Raw genomic sequence first — 24,531 nt, 5'->3', positions numbered from 1 at the left:
TAATTTGACCGCATTGGGTAAGTTTAATTGCCCAACTTCAATATACCTAAGTCCCCACGTGGAAAAGCAACTGGGAAATTCACACCCTCGACAGACCTCGAGCGGGACGAGCCGTTACCGTGCCCGAACCATGTGTAACCCGAGCGGATGGTTACCGAGGCCCGTTCAGTCTAAGTGAACAATTGACTGCCTCGCTATTTCTCAACACACACCATGCAAAGCCAATGAAAGAAATGACAGGGAACGAGCTGTGACATTCAACAATAGGGAATTTATTTACAATAATCGGGGGACGAGGGGAGCACGTAAGGGCAGTTATCTGAATAAAGAAGGGTATCAAATTTAAAAGCAATCCTTAAACAAAATTACTTAGAGACAGGGCCCATGGACGCACAAATACCCCAGAAAGATATGGACCTCGAGGTCTTTATTGCCCCTTCAGCGCGGGAGGGAAGACGAGCTGAGGGAAGAGAACGTGGCTGGCTACCTGGCCATGTTCGCGCGGCTGGACAACCGCACCTTCCCGGAGCACCTGGCACCAAAGAACGGACCAGGGCAGCCGAACCCAGAGGAGGTGAGACGAGGTGATCTCCCTTGATGGGATGGTCGACCGTTTGTTGTAATGTGCCAGACGAGACGCCTCGGATGCGCGGGATGCAGTCAGCCGCAGACCCAGACAGAAGAATGCTCGAGCAGACGGGACGCAATCATCAATCAATTCCGTCATTTTGGGGCCGGCTCAGCTCCCCCGTCGCCTGCTCCCATTCTGTGGACGGCGTGTCGCGGCTCCGCCTTCTTGAGAAGTACCGCCCCGACTTTGGTCCGCACGTCGCCCATTGGGCGGAAAATGACCCATACCCTTATTTGGCGCGAAGCCAGAACGAAGCACTCCATGCCCATATTTGGGCCAAGCCAGAGCGAAACGCTTCGTGACTATATTTGGTGCGAAATCCAGACTGCCTGGGGCATGGAATTCCACCTACGCACACGCCTGCATGCCGGTGAGCGCGCGAAGAGCACGGACAATGCCACGAGCAGGGGGTTGTTGTTGGGGTAAAAATCATATCCATAAAATAACTTCGCAGTGCACGTACACTTAATTCCCATTAGACATAGGGGAAAGGGAGCTATCTATCCACATTTACTTAACAAAATAACAGCTCCGGGGACCTGTTGAGTGCTCATGGCTGCCAGATTCATAACAATACAATGGCATTGCTAATTTCGTCCAAAAGGTCTGTTTGTTTCACGTATATTTTGCTCAAAGACCGTTCCAAAATCATCAGTTTCTCCAGGAAAAGTTGACAGGAGGTTCAGCTTGCTCTGGACTGTTCTGTTTGACCCATTGGTTTCGTATGATTGCCATCGCGCCTGTTATTCAAAGTTCACGAACAAAGCTGATATTGATCTTGCTCAGAAACACAAAGCAAGAGTTGAAAAGACCCTTCCCATGTCCCTTTTCTCAACACTGCATGAGGTAAGGTTTTCTATGAACTCTCTGGTTTGACCTGTAGAGACTTGACTTTGTAAGCTGCAGGATATTTATCTTTTTTTACAATCACAACATACAAGTATTTCTTGAATAGAAAATATGCTTCTTTGTTGTTGAGATGAGCATTCATTATTATTATATCCTGTCGATGTTGACTACTATCATGATTATTTTAATTATAATCATCATTTCTGCCCAGTGTTGGCTTAATGGTTTTGGTGGTGGGCTTGGGATCCAAGAATCCTGAGTTCAAATCCTGCTCGGCTGTTGAATCAATACCAGGTGGGGTTGATTCTGCCTGCCATCCTTCCGAGGTCGGCAAAATGAGTGCGAGCTTGCTGGTATCCTGCGTTGGAGTGGCGACCCGTCCAGGATTGTGCCCAATAGCCAAGGAGACTGTTTCGGCAGCACCAACGCTCTCCACAGAGTATGATCTTGATGGATAGATGGATGGATCATCATTATAATCTGTCAGTATTGATTAGATTTGCGAACATTAATATGATGCGTGTAATTTGTATCGACGATACAAGGCAAGAGCACAAATCTTTATTATGCTTTGCTTTTCTAAAACACACTAAAAATTCTCTAAATTACTTATTGTTTACGAATAAATGATGAACTACAAACAAAAATAGTGTTCATTTATAGCCCAAAAGGAAAATGTATCCTTTGGTATACGAAGAATTCATTTTCTACATAGAAAACCTATTAATTTAATATGCAAGTTGATGCAGTTTACATAATTTTCCACTTTGCACAAAGAGATGGTACTTTAAAAATAAATAATATTAATAATGACTTGTCAATTCAAACATTAATATATATCTGTTATTGTTTGGGCAATTTCAGCTTCGAAAGATCGGCCGATTATATAAGGACTTTCATCTGGCTACAATAGGTTATTTGGTCGCAGTACATATTGGAAACAAGGTGTGTTGCTGTGTGGTTTCCATTGTGGGTTTAAATGGTCACCTTGTTTTGGCTGCACATGCTCTGTTTATTTAATGGGGCGTTGTTAGCTTTCAGTGAGAAAGTGAAAGCCTACATTGACATTAGCAGACAGAATGTAGGTTGCAGTCACCACCATCTCCCACGGCCGTCCAGCAATCAAGACTGTAGCCGTTGTCCCGCATAAAAACCACTCTGTGTTCTCGACATTTTTACCTGAATGTTTCCTGCTGGGAAGATGTACTAATTTGTGGTGCCTTCAATTTTGTATTGAAAGTGGATCTTCCTGGCTCCATCCAACCCCACATCCCCGCAGGTTGTGATGTTGTGGTTGTGAAGAACGGACGCAGAATCTGTGGAACTGGGGCCTGCCTTGCCAATGCCCCTTTGCATCAAAACAAAAGCTACTTTGAGTTTAAGTTGCAATCATCAGGTGTGTGTTTGACCCATGTCAGAGGCCTGACAAACACTTTGCCAGCGATCACAATTTTTGGAGAGTGTGTTTTAATTTTTAATGTGAAAGAGCATAATATTGTTGTATCTCCAAGGAAATGAGGGTCATACTGCATCATGAAAAGCTTGCCGAAGAACCGTATGGGTAGCAATCCTGTAATCGTGTTATTGAATTTCACAATTACAAGGTTGTTTATTGTCGCACTGACTCACGTGATACCCATGTACACACACCTCTTAGCATTAGTTCTGCCCCGATTCTTGCACAACCCCTCACTTGTGCTGTTGGAATGGTCGTACAGGGATCTGGGGCATCGGTGTGGCGACGCGCAATGCCGACCTTAGCCGGATCCCCCTTGGGGAAGACGCTGAGAGTATGGTGCTGAGGCATGATGGCTCCATGAGATATCGTGGAGAGGAAAAAAACCACCTTCCAGCAAACAGCCTTCCCATGGAGGGAGATGTGGTGGTGAGCTTTTACTTTTGCCATTTAATGTTTCGTGCTCATTTAGGAGCTTACTACAATTGCATCAAATGAAAGCATTGAAACTAAAATGGCACGCGGTAGAGTGCTTACCTCCACCAGGCTGAACAGTTTACATTTTGTATCCCACTTATAAGACCAATTCCACATCCAGACCTGAACCAAAATCAAATTGGCTTGTTATTGTCACCGACCCAACTCATCAATCGAGTTTTGCCATACTCCATCTATAACTTTTTGAAATATCATACTATATATTGTTTTTGCCCCATTTCTCAATGGTGAAGAATGACTTAAAAAATTATAATCAATTCGTTCTTGCACACCTAACCTGTCCACCAAGTTTCGTCCAAATCCATCCATAACATTTTTAGATATCCGACTCACAGACAGAGACAGATAAGCAAACAAACAGACTAACAGGGGTAAAAACACAACCTCCATCCACCTTCGGTGGTGGAGGTAACAATGGGGAAATCAACAAGTGTATACTGGATTTGAACCTGCATCACGGCATCATGAGATACGTGCTCAGTCCAGAGCAACAATGAAGACGTGCATAATATTTTAAAAGGGAAGATGAACCCAATTATTCATTTATTTATTTCCATTCAGTGGGACTTTAAGACGTTTTATTATCGATCTGGCAATGTGTTTGAATTTGCTAACTATAAAAGGATAAACGGGTCCCTTACTTACTCACATTGAGATGATGCCTCCTTCTCGTCCACGGACCAAGCAACTCTGCACAATGCTATATTCCCTATTAGATTCTTCCATCTACCTCCACAATCGTAACAATATTTTGTCTTTTTTTAGAAGGTCCCCTGGATTGTGTCACCTTGCACAAGCTGCTGTGTGTTTTTTGAAGAGCTAACTTTCACCTTTTATTTTCCACAGTTTGCTGTGATTTAAAGGTCCAAAATATTTTCCCTTTGTCCATAGGGTATCACATATGATCATGTAGAGCTGAATGTGTACATCAATGGGAGGAACTCCCGCTGTCCTGCATCAGGAATTCGTGGAACGGTTTACCCCGTTGTGTACGGTGAGTGATGAGAGTGACGGAAGTTTGTTTTTGCTTTGTTTTCCTTCCACCAATGTACTTTCCAAGTAATGAGGTCTCTTGTATGCTACTTGTTTCAAAGCCCCTTTCACAATCTCCAAAATTTTTTTTAAAATCGGGATTTCGTACATTTTTTTCACACGGAATCCTAACAGCAAAGGCCAGATTTGAATCATTTGGATGGAGTGTGCAAGGTTGACAATTTATCCAACTGCATTTGAAGTTCCTTAGGCCTCAGTCACATTTGCTCTACAGCGAGGATAAGTCGGCCGTACGCCCTCTGAATCGACAGAAACGTGCGGCGGCCGCAAAGAAACTGAGGTGGCCTCAGGGTGGCCCTACGCCGTTTGGCTATATTTTACAGGCTGTAGGGTCACTGTGGAATGAAATCGCGGAATTATAACTTTTTTTCATTTCTACGCTCGCCGTAGCAATTAGATAAGCCAAGCTATGATGTAGATGTGTTCCACGTCGACCGTACATAAGGCGTGCGGTGGGCTTGCGTTTTCCGTGCGGCTGCCGTAAGCTCTTCTCAATGAAAAATGAATTTTCCCAACCCCCAAAAAATTACGGCGGCCGCACTATTTACACGGTCGCCGTACGGTGGCCTTGCGGTCTGTGTGACTACCTGTGGGCAACGCAAGGTCGACACACGGTTCCCCTACGCCCGCCGTGCACCTACGTACGGCCTCCGTGGCAGTCTGCGTCGACCGTGCGTCCACCGTGCGCTACCGCTAGAGATCGGAGTATAGTTGTTTGCCTATACACAGTGGTGCCCCCAGAATCCGAATTTAATTCGTTCCTGGAGGCTGTTCGGATTGCAAAAAGTTCGGATTCAAAAAATATTTTCCCAATAAGAAATAATGGAAAGTGAATTAGTCCGTTTGTGGACCCAAAGAAAACCCACTTTCAAGACACTTTAAACTGAAATTCCCCATGTTTAAGGTAAAATAAGATGAGTAAATGACCTTCGGTGGCAGTGTCGTGTATATAAACTGGTACAATCACCACAATCAAAGGCCCACACAGGCTCGAGCTCCGGCCTGGGTTTCGATCGCTCGTGCACTCTGCGAGAGCACTGCCCCAGGGCAGCTCATCAAACATGATGCCCCCAGAACCACAATCACTTTCATCAAATGCATTGGGCTGATGTAATCATGGATATTAAAAATTACAACCGGTTTTGCTGTGAAATTCAATCCTTGCCCGACAGTCCGTCACACCACGTGATCGGATTGCTTTTTTTGTTAATAATTAAAATACAAGATGATAAAAAAAAAAAAATGAAGGTGAAAACACGAGTCACATAAGTCGCCTTAGGTAAGGCCTAAGTCACATTTGGCTCGGCGCCCGGAGGATCTACAAAATGCACAGACACAAATAAAGCGGCCGCAGTATTTGTACGGTCACACAATGTAGCAGTCACACATGTTTTTATTTTTCGGGTAGCCGCACGGCGTGTTTATAAATTGTGGAGACCGAAAGCGTGGGGGTGCCGTAATTTTTTGGGGGTTGGGAAAATTCATTTTTCATTAAGAGGAGCTTACGGCAGCCGCACGGAAAACGCAAGCCCACCGTACGCCCTACGTACGGTCGACGTGGAACACATCTATGTCACAGCTTGGCTTTGTCGAATTGCTACGACGAGTGTAGAAATGAAAAAAGTTATAACTCCACAGTTATAATTCCACGGCGCCCCTATGGCCTGTAAAATATAGCCAAACGGCGTAGGGCCACCTAAGGCCACCTCAGTTTCTCTGCGGCCGCCGCACATTTCTGTCAAATCAGAGGGCTGTTAGAGCAAATGAGTAAATGTGACTGAGGATTTCCACCGACGAACTGAATGAACAAAGCGCGAAGATGCGGGTCGAACAGGTGGGGGAGACACGTGAACAGACATGAACGCTACGTTTTGTTCGGTTTTTTTTAAATGTATTGGGTTTTTAGGGCCAAACTTTCTCGAAAAACTTGTTCTGATTCCAATTTGTTCAAACAGCTTGGCCGTTCGGATTCTGGGGGACCACGGTATATTATAGTTATAGTATATTCAGTGATATATACTGGTATATTTTTATTTCAGTAAAAAAAAGTTCTGGTATATATACCCACTCGTTACCGTCCGTCTGGCCGCACGTTCGCCTTAGGCCCCCCTGCGGTCGCCTTGCGGGCACCTTGAGGTCTCCTTGCTGTCTGCCTAGAAAATTATATTGCCGCCGCAGGGACGCCCTCAGGTCACCGTGCGACATCAAATCAAAGACCATACGGCACCCCCCACGTTTTCGGTCTCCACAATTTATAAACACGCCGTGCGGCTACCCGAAAAATAAAAAACATATGTGACTGCTACATTGTTTGACCGTGGAAATACTGCGGCCGCCGTAGAATTGCTAGTGGCCGCAGATTTTTGAGACCCCACGGCCGCCGTAGCAAATGTGACCTAGGCCTTAGCAAATGTTCACTGTCTTACAGGATAATTTGAATCGATTTTGGTGCAATAGTGGAGTGTGTGTTTGGTTTTCTATGTGTATTGGGTTGAGGACAACCATACTACTACATCTTTAACAGCCCCAATTATTCCCACCTTCTTGTGGGGTTGGCAGATGAACATTTTTGGCCCAAGTCTTTCATGAACTGGCTGGCCAGTCCTGACGTTCAAATGAAGGTGACTTTGGTAGGAATTTGTAATTTGCTCAGGGAGCTGGCATTCACTCGCATACTCTTTGCGAAAGACTTTGAGGGATCTTTAACATATGCCAGTAGATGGGAAACCCAGCTTAACGTCCATGTGAGGGATCCATAACCTAACTTTGTAACCTGGCCCTGTGAAGCACCAATCTGACAGGTTATATTGTTACGGGTTCGGCACATGCACTGGGCTCATGAGGTACGTACTCGGACCCACTGCCAACTACCAACCCTGAGGCCGCCAACCACGGTTAACTCCGCTGCCCGACGGGTTATGAAGCAACCGCTGATGCCGGTTGGGATACTAAGGTCTAATAGGGTCCTTACGCCTTCGATGTCATGTTACCTATTGTTGACCTAATTACCTCATCGTGCACCCGAGTATATTATTGCCAAGTGGAACCATGAGTGCAGCGTTAGCTAATCGCGGAGCCAAGCGTTGGGGCAAAAACTTCCCGTCTATTATGTACACGCTATATCGGATCAATGAAAGGAAGAATACAAAAGAGCACATTTGAAACATTTACCAAATATAAGCACATATATACAAGCAAGCAAGTAAGCAAAGCAGGTATTTACAGGCAGGCAAAGACATTGAAGAGCAGACACTATCAACTTAGCACTTATGTTTCCTCCTATACAATCTTACTTACAGACACAAGACGTAGCACGATCATTCATCCAGGAAGAAGAGACAGGAGTAGAAGAAAGGGGCAGTTCAGGGTATGGGTTTGACTCCTTACCTCACGCAACCAAGCGGGGTTGCGTTGGGCCAAAGGTTAGAAGGTGGGTGGGTGAGGGGTTTGGCGGTGGAGTGTTGGTGTTGTGTAGGTAGCGTGTGATGTGAGTGTAGTTGGAGCTGCGTGACAAACCAGGGACTTCACTACTCCCTTGGCTCATGGGCTACTTGCCTCTGGTCCCGGCATGACTCGTTCCTGCGCCTCATACCCCAGCGCAGCTTGGATCAACCCAAACCCTGCTCTAGCAGGCGATTTCTGAGCCAGCAGTCCGAGATGTTCTTGCGTCCGCATTGCCAAACATCCCCAAACGGAGCAGTGTCCTGGCCTTTAGATGTGCCATGCCGGGCATAGTTTAGAGGAAGCAAAGTGCATGCGAGGATCCTGTTACTTCCTCCACAGGTGCAGGCATTAATGCTAAGCACATGCATAAGAACCCCTAAAGCTATACACCCCCATCCACCATCATACCAGTTTCTTTCCTTGAGTTAGTGTTCTTGGTTGCTTTATGCATCCTTTCCTGACTAGAAAGGCCATGTGTTGATATACAGGGTGGCCTGAAAGTCACTTTACCCCTTCCCAGTCAAGTATTGTTCTTGAACTCTTTTAATATACAGGTTTTATTATACAGTACTTACAATAATTAATTTGTTATTGTATCTGTATATGCTACATCATTCTTCTGAGTCAGTGTTTCCGCATACCATAGAGGGGAAGGGACGGAGGGAAGTGCGAGAAATTTATCAGGGGTAAAGTAACTTTTGGGCAACCCTGTGTGTATGTGTGTGTAAATATATATATATATATATATATATATATATATATATATATATATATATATATATATATATATATATATATATTGGTATGGGTTTCCGCCACGTTCGGTGTGCGGACAACCGTTCTAGCCAAATCGCGGTCGAGCGCCCACCGAAGGCCGCAATCTAGTCGCGACTTTCCGGACCAACCCCAAAATCCAGTCACGGATGCCATAACGCATCATAAACTTGCCAATTATTCTGTCCACGCGCTACAGGGTGGATCGCCGAATTATCGATTTACTTAATTATTCGCGCGGACAGAAATACCGGGAGTTTATACCTTGACGGGACTTGTACGAAAACGAGCCGCTTAAGCGTGCTCGTTTTGTGTGCGAAGCCGAGCGGCTTTAATTCGCCAAATCCCGTCGGACCAGATTATCTTTCATCTGCTTTAAAAGTCAGCTAATTCTCCGAACGCACCATGGCAGTCAAATTGAGGAAAGGGATGCAATGAGCAGGTTCACGTTCAACAATGGGGGACATTTATTTGAACACAGGCATGCAAGCAATGAATTGGGGAATAAGGACAAGACACGAGCAAAAAGCCTACAGCCGAGTTCAATATGGAGTGCAAATATATACAGGCACTTATACAATTCACTACTTATTGGACCGGCGCCACGAACACACACACACACACACCCACACAAATGATCGGATCAGCCGGTCTTTATTAAGACCTATCTCGGACCTGCCCGCCTCGTGCGGTCTTCGAGGACCAGGTGCCCGGGGCCTACTGGACTCCCAGCACGATCCGGAAGGTCTAAGCGAGCGATGTCGGCAGGGCGAAGGCTGGCGGGAGAAGACCCTCCATGCGCACTTCCCAGAACTCGTGCGCGACCAGAACGACAGGAGGACCAGCGGAGAACGACGGGAGAACCAGCCATGAAGGACGACAGGAGGACAACGCCCGGAGAACCGACAAGAAGCTGGAAGCTTGAAGAAGCTCAAAGAAACTGGTAGAAAATAACAACCACCCCTTCTCCTGTTTTTCCGTCTCTCTCTTCCCTTTTTATTTCTCAAGGGCGCGCCTCGCTTCCTCATCTGCTGTCGGTGGGGGCTCCCGCATTCCATTCCCCCCCCCCACCTCCCGAGTTTCTTTTATGCCCATATTCAGTAAGGAATTCAGCTCGGGGATGCAGTCTGAACACGCCTGCATTCCAGCGAGCGCGCAGGGGACGCTCGCTGTTCTGGCAGCGTGTCCGCCACCAACGGGCATTTTCTGGCTGTTGTTGTTGTTGTTGATGGTTTTCCTTATACAAATCGCAGCGCATGAACATTAAATTACCCATTTGATTAGGGTCGGGACCCTAACTGGCAACATGTACTTACCGATATAATTGCGCTAAAGGACCTGAATGTTGAGTGCGATAGCTTTCCAAATGCACAATATATATATATATATATATATATATATATATATATATATATATATATATATATATATATATATATATATATACACATTACACACACACACATACGAGGTGTGTTCAAAAAGTATCCAACCTTAATTTTTCATGCATAAACAAATGAAGCCAGGGAGGCGTGGTTTGGTGCACGTATGTAGGCGATCCTAATCCGTATGCGTGAATATTTTCCCGCCTGCAGAAGCTGTCAGTCGCCGACAGACTGCCGATGAGTGAGGAAGTGTAAGTGAGCGCCGTCGGATTTTCGTTTTTGACAAAATGACGGATCACTGTGGTCTCATCGCCAGTGATCACTGTGTTGAAGAAGTTGGGATTGCTGTTCACAGTCTCCAGCATGTCCTGTGCGATCTCCAAACGGAGTTGCTTCTGCTCGATCGTTAGCAGCTTTGGCACGGACTTCGCTGAGATTCTCCTTAAGCCCAAATCCTCAGTCACAATGGATTGAACGGATCCAATGCTGACGCCCGCCTCGTCTGCAAGTTCTCTGATTGTGATTCGACGATCCTGCATCAGCAGGGTCCTCACTTGGTCAATGACAATCTCATTTCGGGATGTTGAGGGCCTACCAGAACGTGCTTCACTTTCCACTGATGTGCGACCATCTTTGAAGCAGTTGTACCACTCTTTTATCTGTCTGGTGCCCATTGCTTCGTTCCCGAAGGCTTGTTGAATCTTGCGGACCGTTTCCACTTGGGAATCGCCCAGCTTTACACAAAATTTGATGCAGTAGCGTTGTTCAAGTTTTTCCGTCATTTTGTCAAAATGAAAATCCGACGGCGCTCATTTACACTTCCTCACTCCTCGGCGGTCTGTCGGCGACTGATAGCTTCTGCAGGCGGGATAATATTCAAGCATACGGATTCGGATCGCCTACATACGTGCACCAAACCACGCCTACCTAACTTCATTTGTTTACGCACAAAAAATTAAGGTTGGATACTTTTTTAACACACCTCGTGTGTGTATATATATGTATATATATATATATATATATATATATATATATATATATATATATATATATATATATATATATATATATATATATATATATTCATATTTGGAATTTGTATATATTGTTGTAGATTTCTGCCCGTCCGGTGTGCGGACGAATGCCTTTAGCCCAATTACGGCCGTGCGCGCCCACCGAACGAGCAATCGAGTCGCAGCTTCCGGATCAACGCCGAAACCCAGCTACGGGTGTTTTTAACACAACATAAACCAGCCAACTCTTCTGTTCATGCGCTACAGGGTCAATCGCCGAATTGTCGATATACCTAACTATTCGCGTGGACAGAAATGCCGGGAGTTTATACCTCGGCGGGACCTGCACGAAAACGAGCCGCTTAAGCGGCTCGTTCCGTATGCGAATGCCGAGCGGTTTTAATTCGCCAGATCCCGTCGGACCAGATTATATTATCGGCTTTGTAATCAGCCAGCTAATATACTGAACACAATTATGGCAGTCATTGTGGGAAGGGACGCAACTAGCAGGTGACATTCAACAATTGGGGTTTATTTTACAATAATAAGCAGGGTATGAGGGAAGCACAAAGAGCAGAACTAAATCGAATACCATAATGCAATGCAATATCTACAGGCAAAAACACTTATGCAATTCACTACTTACGGACGGGCCCACAGACACACACACACACACACACATACACACACACAAAAGAAATGGTGGCTGTTGCCTTTAATAGGACTTTCAGCTCGGAGGAACAGGCGAGCTGAAAGCCAGGGCCTGTCTCGGACCTGCCCGCCTCGTGCGACCTTTAAGCGGCTCGATCCGCGGAGGAGGAACAGAACGACGACCAAGATGGCGACCACCAAGACGAGCCCAGCAAGATGAACCCTCAGTGCGCGCGCAGACCGTGCTGATCACTCAACAGGACGAACTTCAAATGCGCCGATCCCATGGTGTAGAACGAACTCCTGGACTCCTTTTTTTGCGCACGGTCGAACGAACTCAGAGCTCTGTCTCTTTTCAGACGGACCCCCTTCTGCGCATGCGCCCTCGCACTCCCTCCCAACCACCAAATTGAGCGGAAAAACCCCGCGACCGGCCAGGCGGAGGTGCGATTCCAGGCGAGGGCGATGCGGTGTAGTTGGCGATCATGTCGGCGGCGCTGGCGGTGGTGCAACCCCGAACAAAAAGGAAACCCATCCATTATAACAAACCGCAGCGCAGGGACATTTAAATACCCGTTAGACTCAGGGAAAGGGCTTTCTATAAAACACATACTTACCGAGATAACTAAGCTAAGGAACCCTGAATGTTGAGTGCGATAGCTTTCCAAATCCGCAACACTACCCCCTCCCCTTTTTACAGACTCGTCCAGAATCGTCAAATCTTTGTGTGCCTTCATGTGTAAGCTTCCCCGAGTACAATTTATCTTCAGATCCCTGAGTGTGACATTTTGTGTATACGTGTCCCAAAAATAAATAACCTACTGCGCTGCATCACTAACTAAACAAACTCACTCGTAAAGACGACTTACCTAAAATTGCTGGCGCGACAACAAACATGCAGGGGAGCAAAGCTCATTTACAATTTTACCTTGACTTATAAATTTTACGCTAAACCATGGCCCAGGACTGATGGACTCTGTGGGGAAAAAGGGCAAAAGTCACAACCAAAGTCATTGCAAAGTCATTGGTGCAGGAAATGGATGGATGATGGTCTGGATGCAAACACAAAATGCAAAATGCACGGGCTGTGCAACACAGTCCCATTGATGTTGTTGCCTGCAGAGCAGTCCTTGCAAACACACTGTAGGCGATCCTGGCGCACATAGTGATGGTGAAATGGGGCAATGCAAACAGGGTAGCAGGCATGGGGTTAAGGCAGAGGCAGGCAGACAAGGTATGGCAAGGCAAGGCTGGAACAGGCCGCTGTAGCACAACAGGCCTGCAGGTGAAGCTGGCCGGCCTCTGGTCTCGTTCTGGCGGTTCGTGCAGCGAGTGCGGTGGTGCCGGCCGCTCTGCGGGCGGGCTCGGACCTACCCTACTGTCTCCCCCCAACCTATCGCCTTTGCCTGTCTCTGTCCATACCCACTCCCTTAGTTTGCAAAACCAAATTTATCCCCATCTCTATTTTTTTGTCTTATTTTATTATTTCCTTTTATAATTTGTCTCCCTAACCCCCATTATTGTCTCTGTCCGGCTAACCTATCGTCATTCTAGCCTACTCCCAACCCCTACGTTCCCTTCCTGGAGGGGAATAAGGGAGAGCTAGCGTCCTGTCTCGAGGCCCAACAAAGCCTCAGAATGGCCTCCTCAGATCTCAGCGATCTTCCTCCACGGTGAGTCCAGCGGCCCACCAAGAGCGAAGGGATGGATGGTGCGGAGGGGTACACTTCCCTATCTACCCTAACATTCATTAACCTTAAACTACCCCGGGATTTCAACAAAAGCGCCTGTCGCTTAAACTATTGGTTCTACCAACCAAAATTCACGTCGCCTGTGTTGGTGTCCTCACAAATTTGGGCCTTACCCTCCAATTTTCCCCCTCGTGCCCTCGCACGCTTTCGTGGCTGGGCCACGTGGCTCACTTGGAAGGAACTACCCTCTGCCGATTCTCCAACCGTGGCACCCCCGGGCCTGAGGCTGTCTCCGAGCCTACCAGCTCCCTAAAATCTGGGGAGTGCCCTCTTCGGCTACTCCCCCTCGACGCTCACGTGGCAGGCTGGCGCCACGGGCCCCTTTTCCCGGGTGCCCGTGCTCATGACACTGCTCACGTGGCCATTGGTGCTATGGGCCCTGCCTCATTCGGGCCCACCCGTGCCCGCTACGCTATCCCGGCCCCTCTCGGGCCCTTGACCTACCGCGGCCGACTAGTCCGGTGCCCGGGGTGCCCACTAAGCAATACTCACCGTTCGCAGCCAACAGGACTCCTGCACCCCTCCAAACGGGTTTCGAGCCTACATTCGCACCAACAGCAAAATGACCTCCATTTTGTCAATTTGGCTAACCCACTAACTACCATTTACTCTGACCCTGGGGTCCCTTGGGTGGGAATCACTCCTCCCCCCAATCACTCATCGCACCATGCATTCCACATTCACTCCATTCACACAGGCCCGCTGGCCCTCACTCACTCGACATGTTTCCTTTCAATTAATTTTATCGCTCACATCGCTGAACACTGCCATTCTTCTCACTAAATCCCTCAACTAACTCATGCTCCCTCGTCATCCCTTATTCTCATGCACGTTCCTTTTAATCTACGTAGCTAAGCTAAGTCCCCACAACACATTCAAAGTCTGTCCTTGTCTTCAAAATCCCGAAAATCCATTTTCTAAATCTATCCTAAAATCCCTCTAACTAATCCATTCCACGGGCTCCATGAGGAACAACTCACGTCCCCATAAAGCCGATCTAACTATCACTAACCCTTCCCCCTAACTAGTTGTTTTCCTGTGCCCTGAGCAAGGGGGTCTCCTACCCCTTGCCCAGGAATCCTGTTTACCCGAAGTGGCGAGGCTTGCTTTTCTCTCTTTTTTTTTTTTCCTATGCGCACCAGCGCGGCAACTCACAATCTGCGCTCCTTTCCCGTGACGTTATGGCAGCTGTTGGCGTTTCTCATCCCTTCCTCTTGGACGGTAACATCCGACAGGGATTCCCCTCCTGCCGGATTACAAGCATGCGTGCAGCCACGATGCCACTGCGCATCATAAGCAAGCCTCGCGTTTCAAGGGGTTCCCCACTCGAGCACATGTGCTCTGCTCGCCCGTAACCCGCGCCGCGAATCCCCGATGACTTCACTCACACCCCGAAACCGCGCGATATCTCACGCAAGCCGGGGCATGCGTAACACATCGGGGAAACCGCTTCGCCCGCTCCGCGAATAGAGTATGCAGCGCAGGCCACACGGAGCTTTACACACGCTCGCCTGGAGAACCCGTCCGATCCAAATTCACAATTTCCAGCCTAACTTCTGTCCGTCCACGGGGTTGGCTTGTATCCACCGCGGGCGTTTCCGGACCGGATTTCACTCGCGTAGGCCCGCACGTGGTGGCCTCGTGCGAAGCACAACACGGACCCCACGTGCGCTGCCGTGCGAATCCGGCACGGTAACCAAAATAGCTATGGCCGCTAGACGGCCCTTGTCCCTCGTCTGGCGCCGTCTTCGTCGCAATTCCACGCACGCTCTCATGCGTGCCACGACGCTTACACACCTTGCCATGACACTTTCACTCGGGAATGCGGTTGCGTTTTCCCGCATACCAACCGCCATCTCCCTATCATACTGCGCTCTCACACATGCAGTTTCTCTCACATACGTGGTTTCTCTTCCACACCGTGCTTCTTCAATACACGCCTTTTCACTCACGCTCGCCATTTCACCCACGCTATGCGCGCGTTTCAACATGCTCGCTGCACTCACACCTTTAACCACACACACCGGGACAATCGCACTGGGGATTCGCGCCACCACAAGCGCTCCCAGGGTCTCCATACCCCCCAAGCTCTGCGTTTACCCTTTCACAGCATTCGCCCCCTCTAACTCATACGGCGCGACCGAACCCACCTGGTGGCGATCCGCTTCAAGGGGGCATATTCCCTCCCCTCGTTCCTGGAGAGGCTATCCTGCTGCTCGCACCGGGTCACAACACATTCCGCCAGCTCAGCCCCATTGTCCTCCACAATCTCTACCTGTGTGTGCTCGTCTTTCACCCCAATCAATTCACCCTCTATCTCCCGTGTCTCTGCTTTTATTTCCGTTGTCTTTGTTGTTCGTTCCATCATCTCCTCGTGTCTCGCCCTACACGTTCCAGACTCCGAGGCTCCCGTTATTATTTCCAGTCTCCATTTTTATTTGTGTCTTCTTTATCAGGGTTTGCCCTAATTGTTGTTTCATCTGACAAGTGGTGTCAATAAAGCCCCGCACCACTAACATTCCTCCCTCTGGTGATATCACACATCCGATATTATTGTGCTGTTCTACTTCCTGGCTCCATTTTCCTTCCCATTTGGGTCGTTCTTCCTCTCTGAGCCCCCTTAGTTGTTTGTTATCTTTCCGGAGCTTTTCCATCTTCGTAGACTCCAACTTTGCTCTCTCCTTCAGTTGGTTAATTTCAAATTCATATTGTTTTTGTTTTCTACCCCACTGTCTCATGTTCTTCATTCTCCAATCTCATCATTTCTTTCAATTGCCTGATTTCCTTTTCCTGTTTCATTCTTCGTTCTTTCACTATCTCCTCATACTTCAACCTTGCTTTCTCCTTTCGTTGTTCTTGTCCTTCTTTTTGTTTCCTTTCCCACTGTCTCTCATGTTTTTCCTTCTCCAATCTCATAGTTTCTTTCAATTGGCTGATTTCCTTTTCCTGTTTCATTCGTCGTTCTTTCACTATCTCCGTGTACTTCAACCTTGCTTTCTCCTTTAGTCATTCTTGTCCTTTTTGTTTCCTCTCCCACTGTCTCTCATGTTTTTCCTTCTCCAATCTCATTGTTTCTTTCAATACTCTTTCCTGCATCTCATTCTTTAATCTTGCTTCTGCTTCCAACTGTTCGATCTGCACAGTGTGGTTCCTTAACATTTCATTCTCCGTTCTCTTTCTTTCCTCTCCCAACATCCTCAGCTCGTTTTGTAATCCCGTCTCTTTGTTTTGGTGTTTCTGTAACTCAGAAGCTTTTTTTTCTAATTCCTTTCTCATCTCCACACCTTTCACATTCTTCCTTCCTCATTTCATCCATTCTCTTGCTCATCTCCTTTAGTTGGTCAATTTCCAATTCGTGTTCTTTTTGTTTCCTATCCGCTTCTTCCCACAATTCCTCTCTTATCTCCGCACCTCTTTTGCAGTCTTTCTTCCTCATTTCATCCATTGTCTTACCGTATTCCTTTAGTTTTTTTTTAGATATTTCTCTCTTCTTTTTATCTTCTGTTCTAAGCTTCCTCTTATCTGATTGCCTGATCTTACCTTTTTCTTCAGTTGTTGCAATTTCAAATCGTGTTTCCGTTTTTCCTCTTCCAGCTTTGTTTCCCATTCTTCCTCCAACCTCTTCCTATCCGGAGAGTTACTAATTTGCTCCTCCTCTTTTATTTTATTCAGTTCGCTCGCCTTTTGTACCAAAAACCCATGAAACCATTCTACTTTCGTCGTTTCTCCATGTTGTTCCACGCCTGCATTGGCTAAGTCCTCTTCCAGCTCCCGAATTTGTTCCTGTGCATTGGCCAATCATTGTGATTCCCTGTGCACATAATCCTCATGAACCCAGTCTGCGTTGGCTAAGTCCTTTTCCAGCCCCCGAATTCGTTCCTGTGCATCGGCCAATTGTTGTGACTCCTTGTGCACACAATCCTCCTGAACCTCGTCTGCGCACCGCTGTGCCTCGTCCAATTCAATCTGCAATTCCTCTATATAGTTATCACCACACTTCCACTGCCCCAAAGCATCTGACAATCGTGCGTTAAGCTCATGAATGTATGCGTTGGTGTCCTTATTCGTCTGCCCCGGCGTATACCGTGTCCACGTGGCCTGAACCGTTGGGCGGGAGCGTTTCCTCTATGCCGTGCGGCTCGTTGCGCTATTCATAGCAACCCGCTCACGCCTCGTGTCGCGCTGAGGTGCGGCCGCGCCGCCATTTTTCGACTCCGAGTTTAGTTGCCGGCAAAGTTCATGCTCAGGCCGCTCCCACTGACGACAATTAGTGGTGGGGTTGTAATAATAAGAACCGTCCCGGGCCATGGATCCTACATTAAAACATATTCCTCCCTGCCCCTGCTCGCCTTGAGCTGCCATTTTGTGTATTGGAAATAATTTAAACTCAGAATCTAATGGAACCGGAGGGTCGCTTCGCCCACCCTTGATCCGGTTCCGTTAATTTTGCTTGGAGGCGGATGAATTTGAATCCCACGTCCTGACAACAGTGTTGTAGATTTCCGCCCGTCCGGCGTGCGGACGACCGCCTTTAGCCCAAATACGGCCGCGCGCGCCCACCGAACGAGCAATCCAGTCGCAGCTTCCGGATCAACGCCGAAACCCAGCTACGGGTGTTTTTAACACACCATAAACTAGCCAACTCTTCTGTCCACGTGCTACAGGGTCAATTGCCGAATTGTCGATATACCTAACTATTCGCACGGACAGAAATGCCGGGAGTTTATACCTTGACAGGACCTGCACGAAAACAAGCCGCCTAAATGGCTCATTCCGTATGCGAATGCAGAGCGGTTTTAATTTGCCAGATCCCGTCGGGCCAGATTATTTTATCGGCTTTGTAATCAGCCAGCTAATATCCCGAACGCAATTATGGCAGTCAATGTAGGAAGGGACGCAACGAGCAGGTGACATTCAACAATTGGGGTTTATTTTACAATAATATGCAGGGTATGAGGAAAGCACAAAGAGCAGAACTAAACCGAATACCATAAATGCAATGCAATATGTACACTGTACAGGCAAAAACACTTATGCAATTCACTACTTACGGACGGGCCCACACACACACACACACACACACACACACACACACACACACACACACACACACACACACACACACAATGGTGGCTGTTGCCTTTAATAGGAGTTTCAGCTCAGAGGGACAGGCAGCTGAACGCCAGGGCCTGTCTCAGACCTGCCTGCCTCGTGCGGCCTTTGAGCGGCTCGATCCGCGGAGGAGGAGGAGGAGGAGGAGAACGGCGACCAAGATGGCGACCATCAAGACCAGCCACGATGAGCCCAGCAAGATGAACCCTCAGCGCGCGTGCAGACCGCGCTGATCACTCAACAGGACGAACTTTCAATGTGCCGATTCCATGGTGTAGAACGAACTAACTCCTGGACTCCTGTTTTTGCGCACCGTCAAACGAACTCAGAGCTCTGTCTCTTTTCAGACGGACCCCCTTCTGCGCATGCGCACTCTCACTCCCTCCCACCCGCCAAATCGAGCGGAAAAACCCTGCGACCGGCCAGGCGGAGGTGCGAATCCAGGCGAGGGCGATGCGGTGAAGTCGGCGATCATGTCGGCGGCGCTGGCGGTGGTGCAACCTCAAACAAAAAGGAAACCCATCCATTATAACAAACCGCAGCGCAGGAACATTTAAATACCCGTTAGACTATGGGAAAGGGCTATCTATAAAACACGTACTTCCCAAGATAACTGAGCTAAAGGACCCTGAATGTTGAGTGCGATAGCTTTCCAAATCCGCAATGTATGTATGTATGTATATATATATATATATATATATATGTATGTATGTATATATATATATATGTATATATGTATATATATATATATATATATATATATATATATATATATATATATATATATATATATATAGCCCTTAGTATGCTACTAAATATAGGATTAGCTCAGATCCCCCATTAAATGCATGTTTTGCCAGGTTGTTCGGTAATTTGACGTTACATGTGTGTCGGGAGGTGTAGGATGCATGTTTATTGTTCGTACATTGGTGGTGTACCAGGGGTTTCCTCTTCTTCCTTCCCCTCTCCGGACGATAGGCCCCGCCCAGTCGGCTGAGGGGAGTGGCCTGGAGAGGGAGGTGGAGCTGGGGGGAGGAGTTTTGTCGGCTTCGTAAAGGGACGTGCCCCAAGAAAAAAAAAGAGAAAAAAGAAACTGCGAGAAGGCGGATGTGATTCTGCGTGAGAGAAACGGCAGTCGGCTTTTAGAGGCAAGCAAAGAAAAGGAAAGACTGGTGATTCTGCCGAGAGAGAAACTGCAGTCGGCCGAGTCCGGCCGGTGGTGGAACTGAGAGCGCCGAAGCTGCTATCTGCTTCGAGAGGTACTGGCTGCTGTGTGAGTCTGGAGTCAGCTTCGAGAGGAGGTGATTGACAGGTTCAACCTGCGTCTAACGACGGAACCTCTGACTGTCCCTACTCACCTCACGGCTCGACGACGTCTTGGAATCCCATGGACCTGGCCTGCCAGAGCCCGGCACCTCGATTTGGCCTTGTCTGGTGAACAGTCCAGGCCTGGACTTGTGTGCTGGACCTTGTGAGAGACCAGCTGAAGCCCATCATCGATCTGGCGGTCTTGTGCCATTGACTTTATGCAGGGTCAGAGTGCGCGGAGGCCGCGTGCGGTGCGACAAAGGAGGACGAGCTCCATTTCGCACGTGGCGTGTTCGAGCTTGGGGCTCGAATCCGTGGACATCGGCTTGTTACGAGCGACATTCGTGCTTTTGACACTTTCCTCTCGTCCATAAAACATCACCAAGTACTCTGTCTTGTCTGCATGCTGTCTGCTTGTCTTGTCTGCATGTTGTTTAAGGTATATATCGGTAGGGACCCCCTCAAAACCCATAATCCATAGTTCCCCAGTTAAGAACGGGTTATAGATTGATAAAAATTACCCCCGTGTGGGGGTGACGGTCATCTCTATAATGTTTTTTACTATCATAATCGATGAACCGTTGCCAGGTATCTCCTAAAATGACAGACTAGATAGGTTTTGAAAATGGCGACTTTCAGAACTTTCGTGACCTTGACCCTGACCTCGAATCCGGGAAAAAAAATATGTCGTTGGGTATCACTCATCGACGTCGACCCACATACCAAATTTCATCAAGATCTGAAGTAAAGTTTTCTTTGTACCGGGAGGTGTTTTTGACCATCTTCCAGGTTACGTGGCGGCCAAACGGGATGGAAATTCAAAAATCTATCCAGTTAGATACAAGATAATATTTTTTACTATCATAATCAATAAACAGTTGCCGAATATCTTGTAGAATGGCAGACGATAGGTTTTGAAAATGGCGATTTTTATAACTTACGTGACCTCGTGACCTTGACCCTGACCTTGAACCCGGACAAAAGTTATATCGTTATGCAACACTCATCGACCTCTACCCACATACTAAGTTTCATTAAGATTGGAAAGAAAAATTGTTGACGGACGGACGGACGGACATTTGGTCCGGCTTTATTTGGTCATCTCGGTAGAGATGACCTAAAAACATAGTCGTGAATATTTTGCTTGTGTTGTGTTCCCCGACGCATCCGGGAGGCGTTTGTGTCCGGACACGTCCGGGAGGTGTTTGTGTCCGGACACGTCCGGGAGGTGTTTGTGTCCGGACACGTCCGGGAGGTGTTTGTGTCCGGACACGTCTGGACGTTGTTTATGTCCAGACAGGAGTTTTGCGTAGCAGAGAGCAAATACCTATTTTTGGGGGTCAAAACCCTCCCATAGACCCCCGTAATGAGCGCAGGTTTTGATGCGGTCAATACTTTGGTACATCATGGGTGAAGAATGTTGTGGTCAAGTTTCATCAAAATGTTTTGTGTAGTTTCGGAGAAGAAAGCAAATTCCTATTTTCGGGGTCAAAAAAACTCCATAAACTCCCTTGATTAGCGCATGCTTTTATGCAGACGATAAGCTTTGGCACATCATGGTTGATGAAGGTTGTGGTGAAGTTTCTTCGAAGTTGTGTGTGTAGTTTTGGAGAACAGAGCAAATACCTATTTTGGGGGGTTCAACCCTCAGACCCCCTTAATGAGTGCAGATTTTGATGCGGTTCATACACTTTGGTACATCATGGGTGATCAAGATTGTAATCGTGGTCAAGTTTCATCAAAACCGTGTGTTTGGTTCAAGCGATAATGATGGAAGTGTTAAGAACTGACTCACTGACCGACTCGCTCTCTCACTCACTCACCTACGGACACTGCTTGTTCACATAAGCTCACCTTACTATAATACAGGTGAGCTAAAAATTATACTATCTTGTTATATACTGCCTCATGAGTAACAGCTGATTGATGACATGCAATCATTCCATCACACGTTTAACACCATCTGTTGGGTATTAGCAACACTCAACATCACCCCTTTTCTCTCTGCTATTTGATTATTCTGAAATATTAAAGTCTGAATACAATTTATTGAGGTGTGCATGTGTGATTGAAATAAGCTGGCACAATATCCCTTTCATGGCAGTAAGCAGCTCAACTCGATTCCAATCATGGCATAATGTGTGGATGTATCGGACACATTGTTCTCATTTATATATTACATGTTTTTTTGTTTTGTTTTGTTTTCCTACAGTTGATGACAGCGCAATTCTCGACAGCCAATTCAGCGACTTCTACTTTCCTCCACCACATGGGTTTGAGAAGATAATGTTTGAACAACAGATTTTTTAAAAGTTGAATCGTTAAACATTGATGTAGATGACTGATTCTGAGCCTGAGAAGAGAATGGAGGGTTGACAGATTGTTTAAAATATCTGCCTTAAACCCTGTGTTATGTTGCAGTAAGCAGTTTAGTGCGCAGTAATTATTTTGCACAGTCAAGAGGCACGAGTTTTACATACAAAACGAGTGCTTTAGAGTTTGGCGTGTTCTTTAATTTCACCAAAGCAATGGAACAAGTCTTTTTGTCTGTAGAAATACTTAACGTGTGGCCATGACGGTGTACCCACCCCTTCCTTCCCCCATGTAACCATGCCCCATGGTCAGCAATTCAAAAGTTCAGTATCTGAATAAATTGTAAATGTAATGCACAATAATGCCCCCTCCTGATTGTGCGGTGGAGTGAAATACTCTTTGGAGAGGGCATGGTTATAATGAAATGGACAGATTATTTATATCGTTTGAAGGTAAAGAATATGTTTCCTTTTTTTCGGTTTGATTATTGAGGCAGTACAGTGTTGTCTTTGAAAAGGTACCCTTTTTCTTTTTTGGTGTTGAACAGCATTGCATGTATACCAGGATCAGGCAGGGCAGATTACCCTTTCACCGAAGATCATTAATGAGCCAGCTGAGGGTTTATTCACTCCAGCTCTGGTACTTTTCACAAGATGAGCCTGGTTTCAAGAAATGTAATAAAATCCTGAATACTGCTACATGTAGCTGATTGAGGCCATAACCATCCAGTATTTTCAGAACAACCCTACGGTTTGGGTCAGGTTATAGCACGGAGTGATTTAGTCATGTGGTTTTAAATATGTTTATGAACTTTGTGTGCAGTGTTTCAGTATGGATAATAAAAATCCATCTCCTCAAACCCTCATCCGAAAAGTACGATCATATTAAAATATGCAATGTGGTGTCTGTCTGTCTGTCTGTCTGTCTGTCTGTCTGACCGCAATGCATTCGGTCGTTACTTATCCAACTTCAACCAAAGTTGCCTGGGTAATTCGGGGTCACACGATGAATGTTGTAGCGACTTAATGTGCCCCCCTCTTCAAGGGGGGTTTCTACCTTTGACGAACTTCATGTTACGGTGTATAAATAGCTCATCATGCTGTTTTGTGGAGCACACGTACCAAAAGTAAAAATTATTTTAACCATAAAGTTTCTTCAATTCGGTCAATTCTGTCCATCATATGATTACATTTTTAAACAGTCGCTACTGTTGTTTAACACAAAACTGAAATAAATGTGGAGAAAACCTGACTTGCTTGAGGCATTCTATGCTCATCACCTCCCCACAGACAAACAGATCTGAGCCACCTCAATTTGCTTGGCCTCAAGGTAGGGTTCACCAGCCTCCTCTTGGTTTGTATTGTTACATCCTGACATTGCTGTTCTTCCCAATGGGAATTGTCTTCATTACTCCTCCACATTCTCTAATCACTTCAATCTTCGAAACCCAAATATTCCATTATTTCCATGTGATCCTCTCGTATTGTGAGGTCAGACCAGATCAGATGTGTGATTTTTCTCGAGGTACCATTTAAATATGTACTAACCTGATTCATGGTCGGGTTGCCAGTGACTAAACTGTCTCCTCCACAAGGTTTCCTGGTGAGGAGGGTGTATGGATAGAGACACCCTGCAGGATTAAAAACAAAACCTGTCAACCAGGTGAGGAGCTCCTTGTGAGCCAATGACTATCCATATCTGGTGCCCAACTGTCTGTGGATGTCCTTTGCAGTTGGGTTACCTCTTTCTAGGTGGTTGGTGGCAGGATTTGCACTCCGGCCATCATAAACCCCTTCACTCCACAAAACACAAAAATGCAAATAAAACTAAAACCCCACTCCATGGGAGTACCTCCTGTGCAGCTGCCCTTCACAGGGCAGCTCACGGAATGACAGGATTGGGGCAAAGTCTTCGGGACCCCCATTCTTTCATGAGAGGAGGAAAACCATGGGGTAACTGGGTCGAGTTGTGGTGCTGAGGTGTCGTCCACCATAAGGCGGTCTCCTTGGGTTAACCTGAGGTAGTCCCTTCAGATGGGTGCCTGGAATGTCCTTACTAAGAAAGGAGGATCACCTGCCTCTCTCTCTCTGAGCTCAAGCATTTGAACATCAGCATTGCAGCGCACTCTCAGGTTCGGTGACCGAATAGTGGTGAAATCATGGGCGGGGGTTACACCTTCAACTGGTCGGGTCGCTCTGAGGGTTACCATGCCCAAGGAGTTGCTGTTGATGTGTCCAGTAAGCTTATTACCATTATAAGAGGTAGCACTGGTTAACGAGCGTATTAGGAGACT

At 46.9% G+C, this 24,531-nt stretch overlaps 1 protein-coding gene across 1 annotated transcript in view; it reads left to right on the top strand.

Annotated features, from left to right (window-relative positions):
• SPRYD7 (SPRY domain containing 7) overlaps positions 1–23,489 on the top strand; it is a 28,847-nt gene extending 5,358 nt beyond the window's left edge. Inside the window, exons 3-6 of the mRNA XM_085882828.1 lie at positions 2,760–2,876; positions 3,199–3,365; positions 4,326–4,428; positions 22,138–23,489. Of these exons, the coding sequence (XP_085738954.1) occupies positions 2,760–2,876; positions 3,199–3,365; positions 4,326–4,428; positions 22,138–22,235 (485 nt within the window). The 3' untranslated portion in view covers positions 22,236–23,489. The remainder of the gene's footprint in view (positions 1–2,759; positions 2,877–3,198; positions 3,366–4,325; positions 4,429–22,137) is intronic.
• Positions 23,490–24,531: the final 1,042 nt, after the last annotated feature.

Source organism: Eptatretus burgeri, chromosome 5 (assembly GCF_056783735.1).
Source record: "Eptatretus burgeri isolate ZD-2024b chromosome 5, Ebu_testis_v1, whole genome shotgun sequence".
In the NCBI taxonomy this organism is placed as follows: domain Eukaryota; kingdom Metazoa; phylum Chordata; class Myxini; order Myxiniformes; family Myxinidae; genus Eptatretus; species Eptatretus burgeri.
This window is presented reverse-complemented; position numbering and strand designations above follow the sequence as displayed.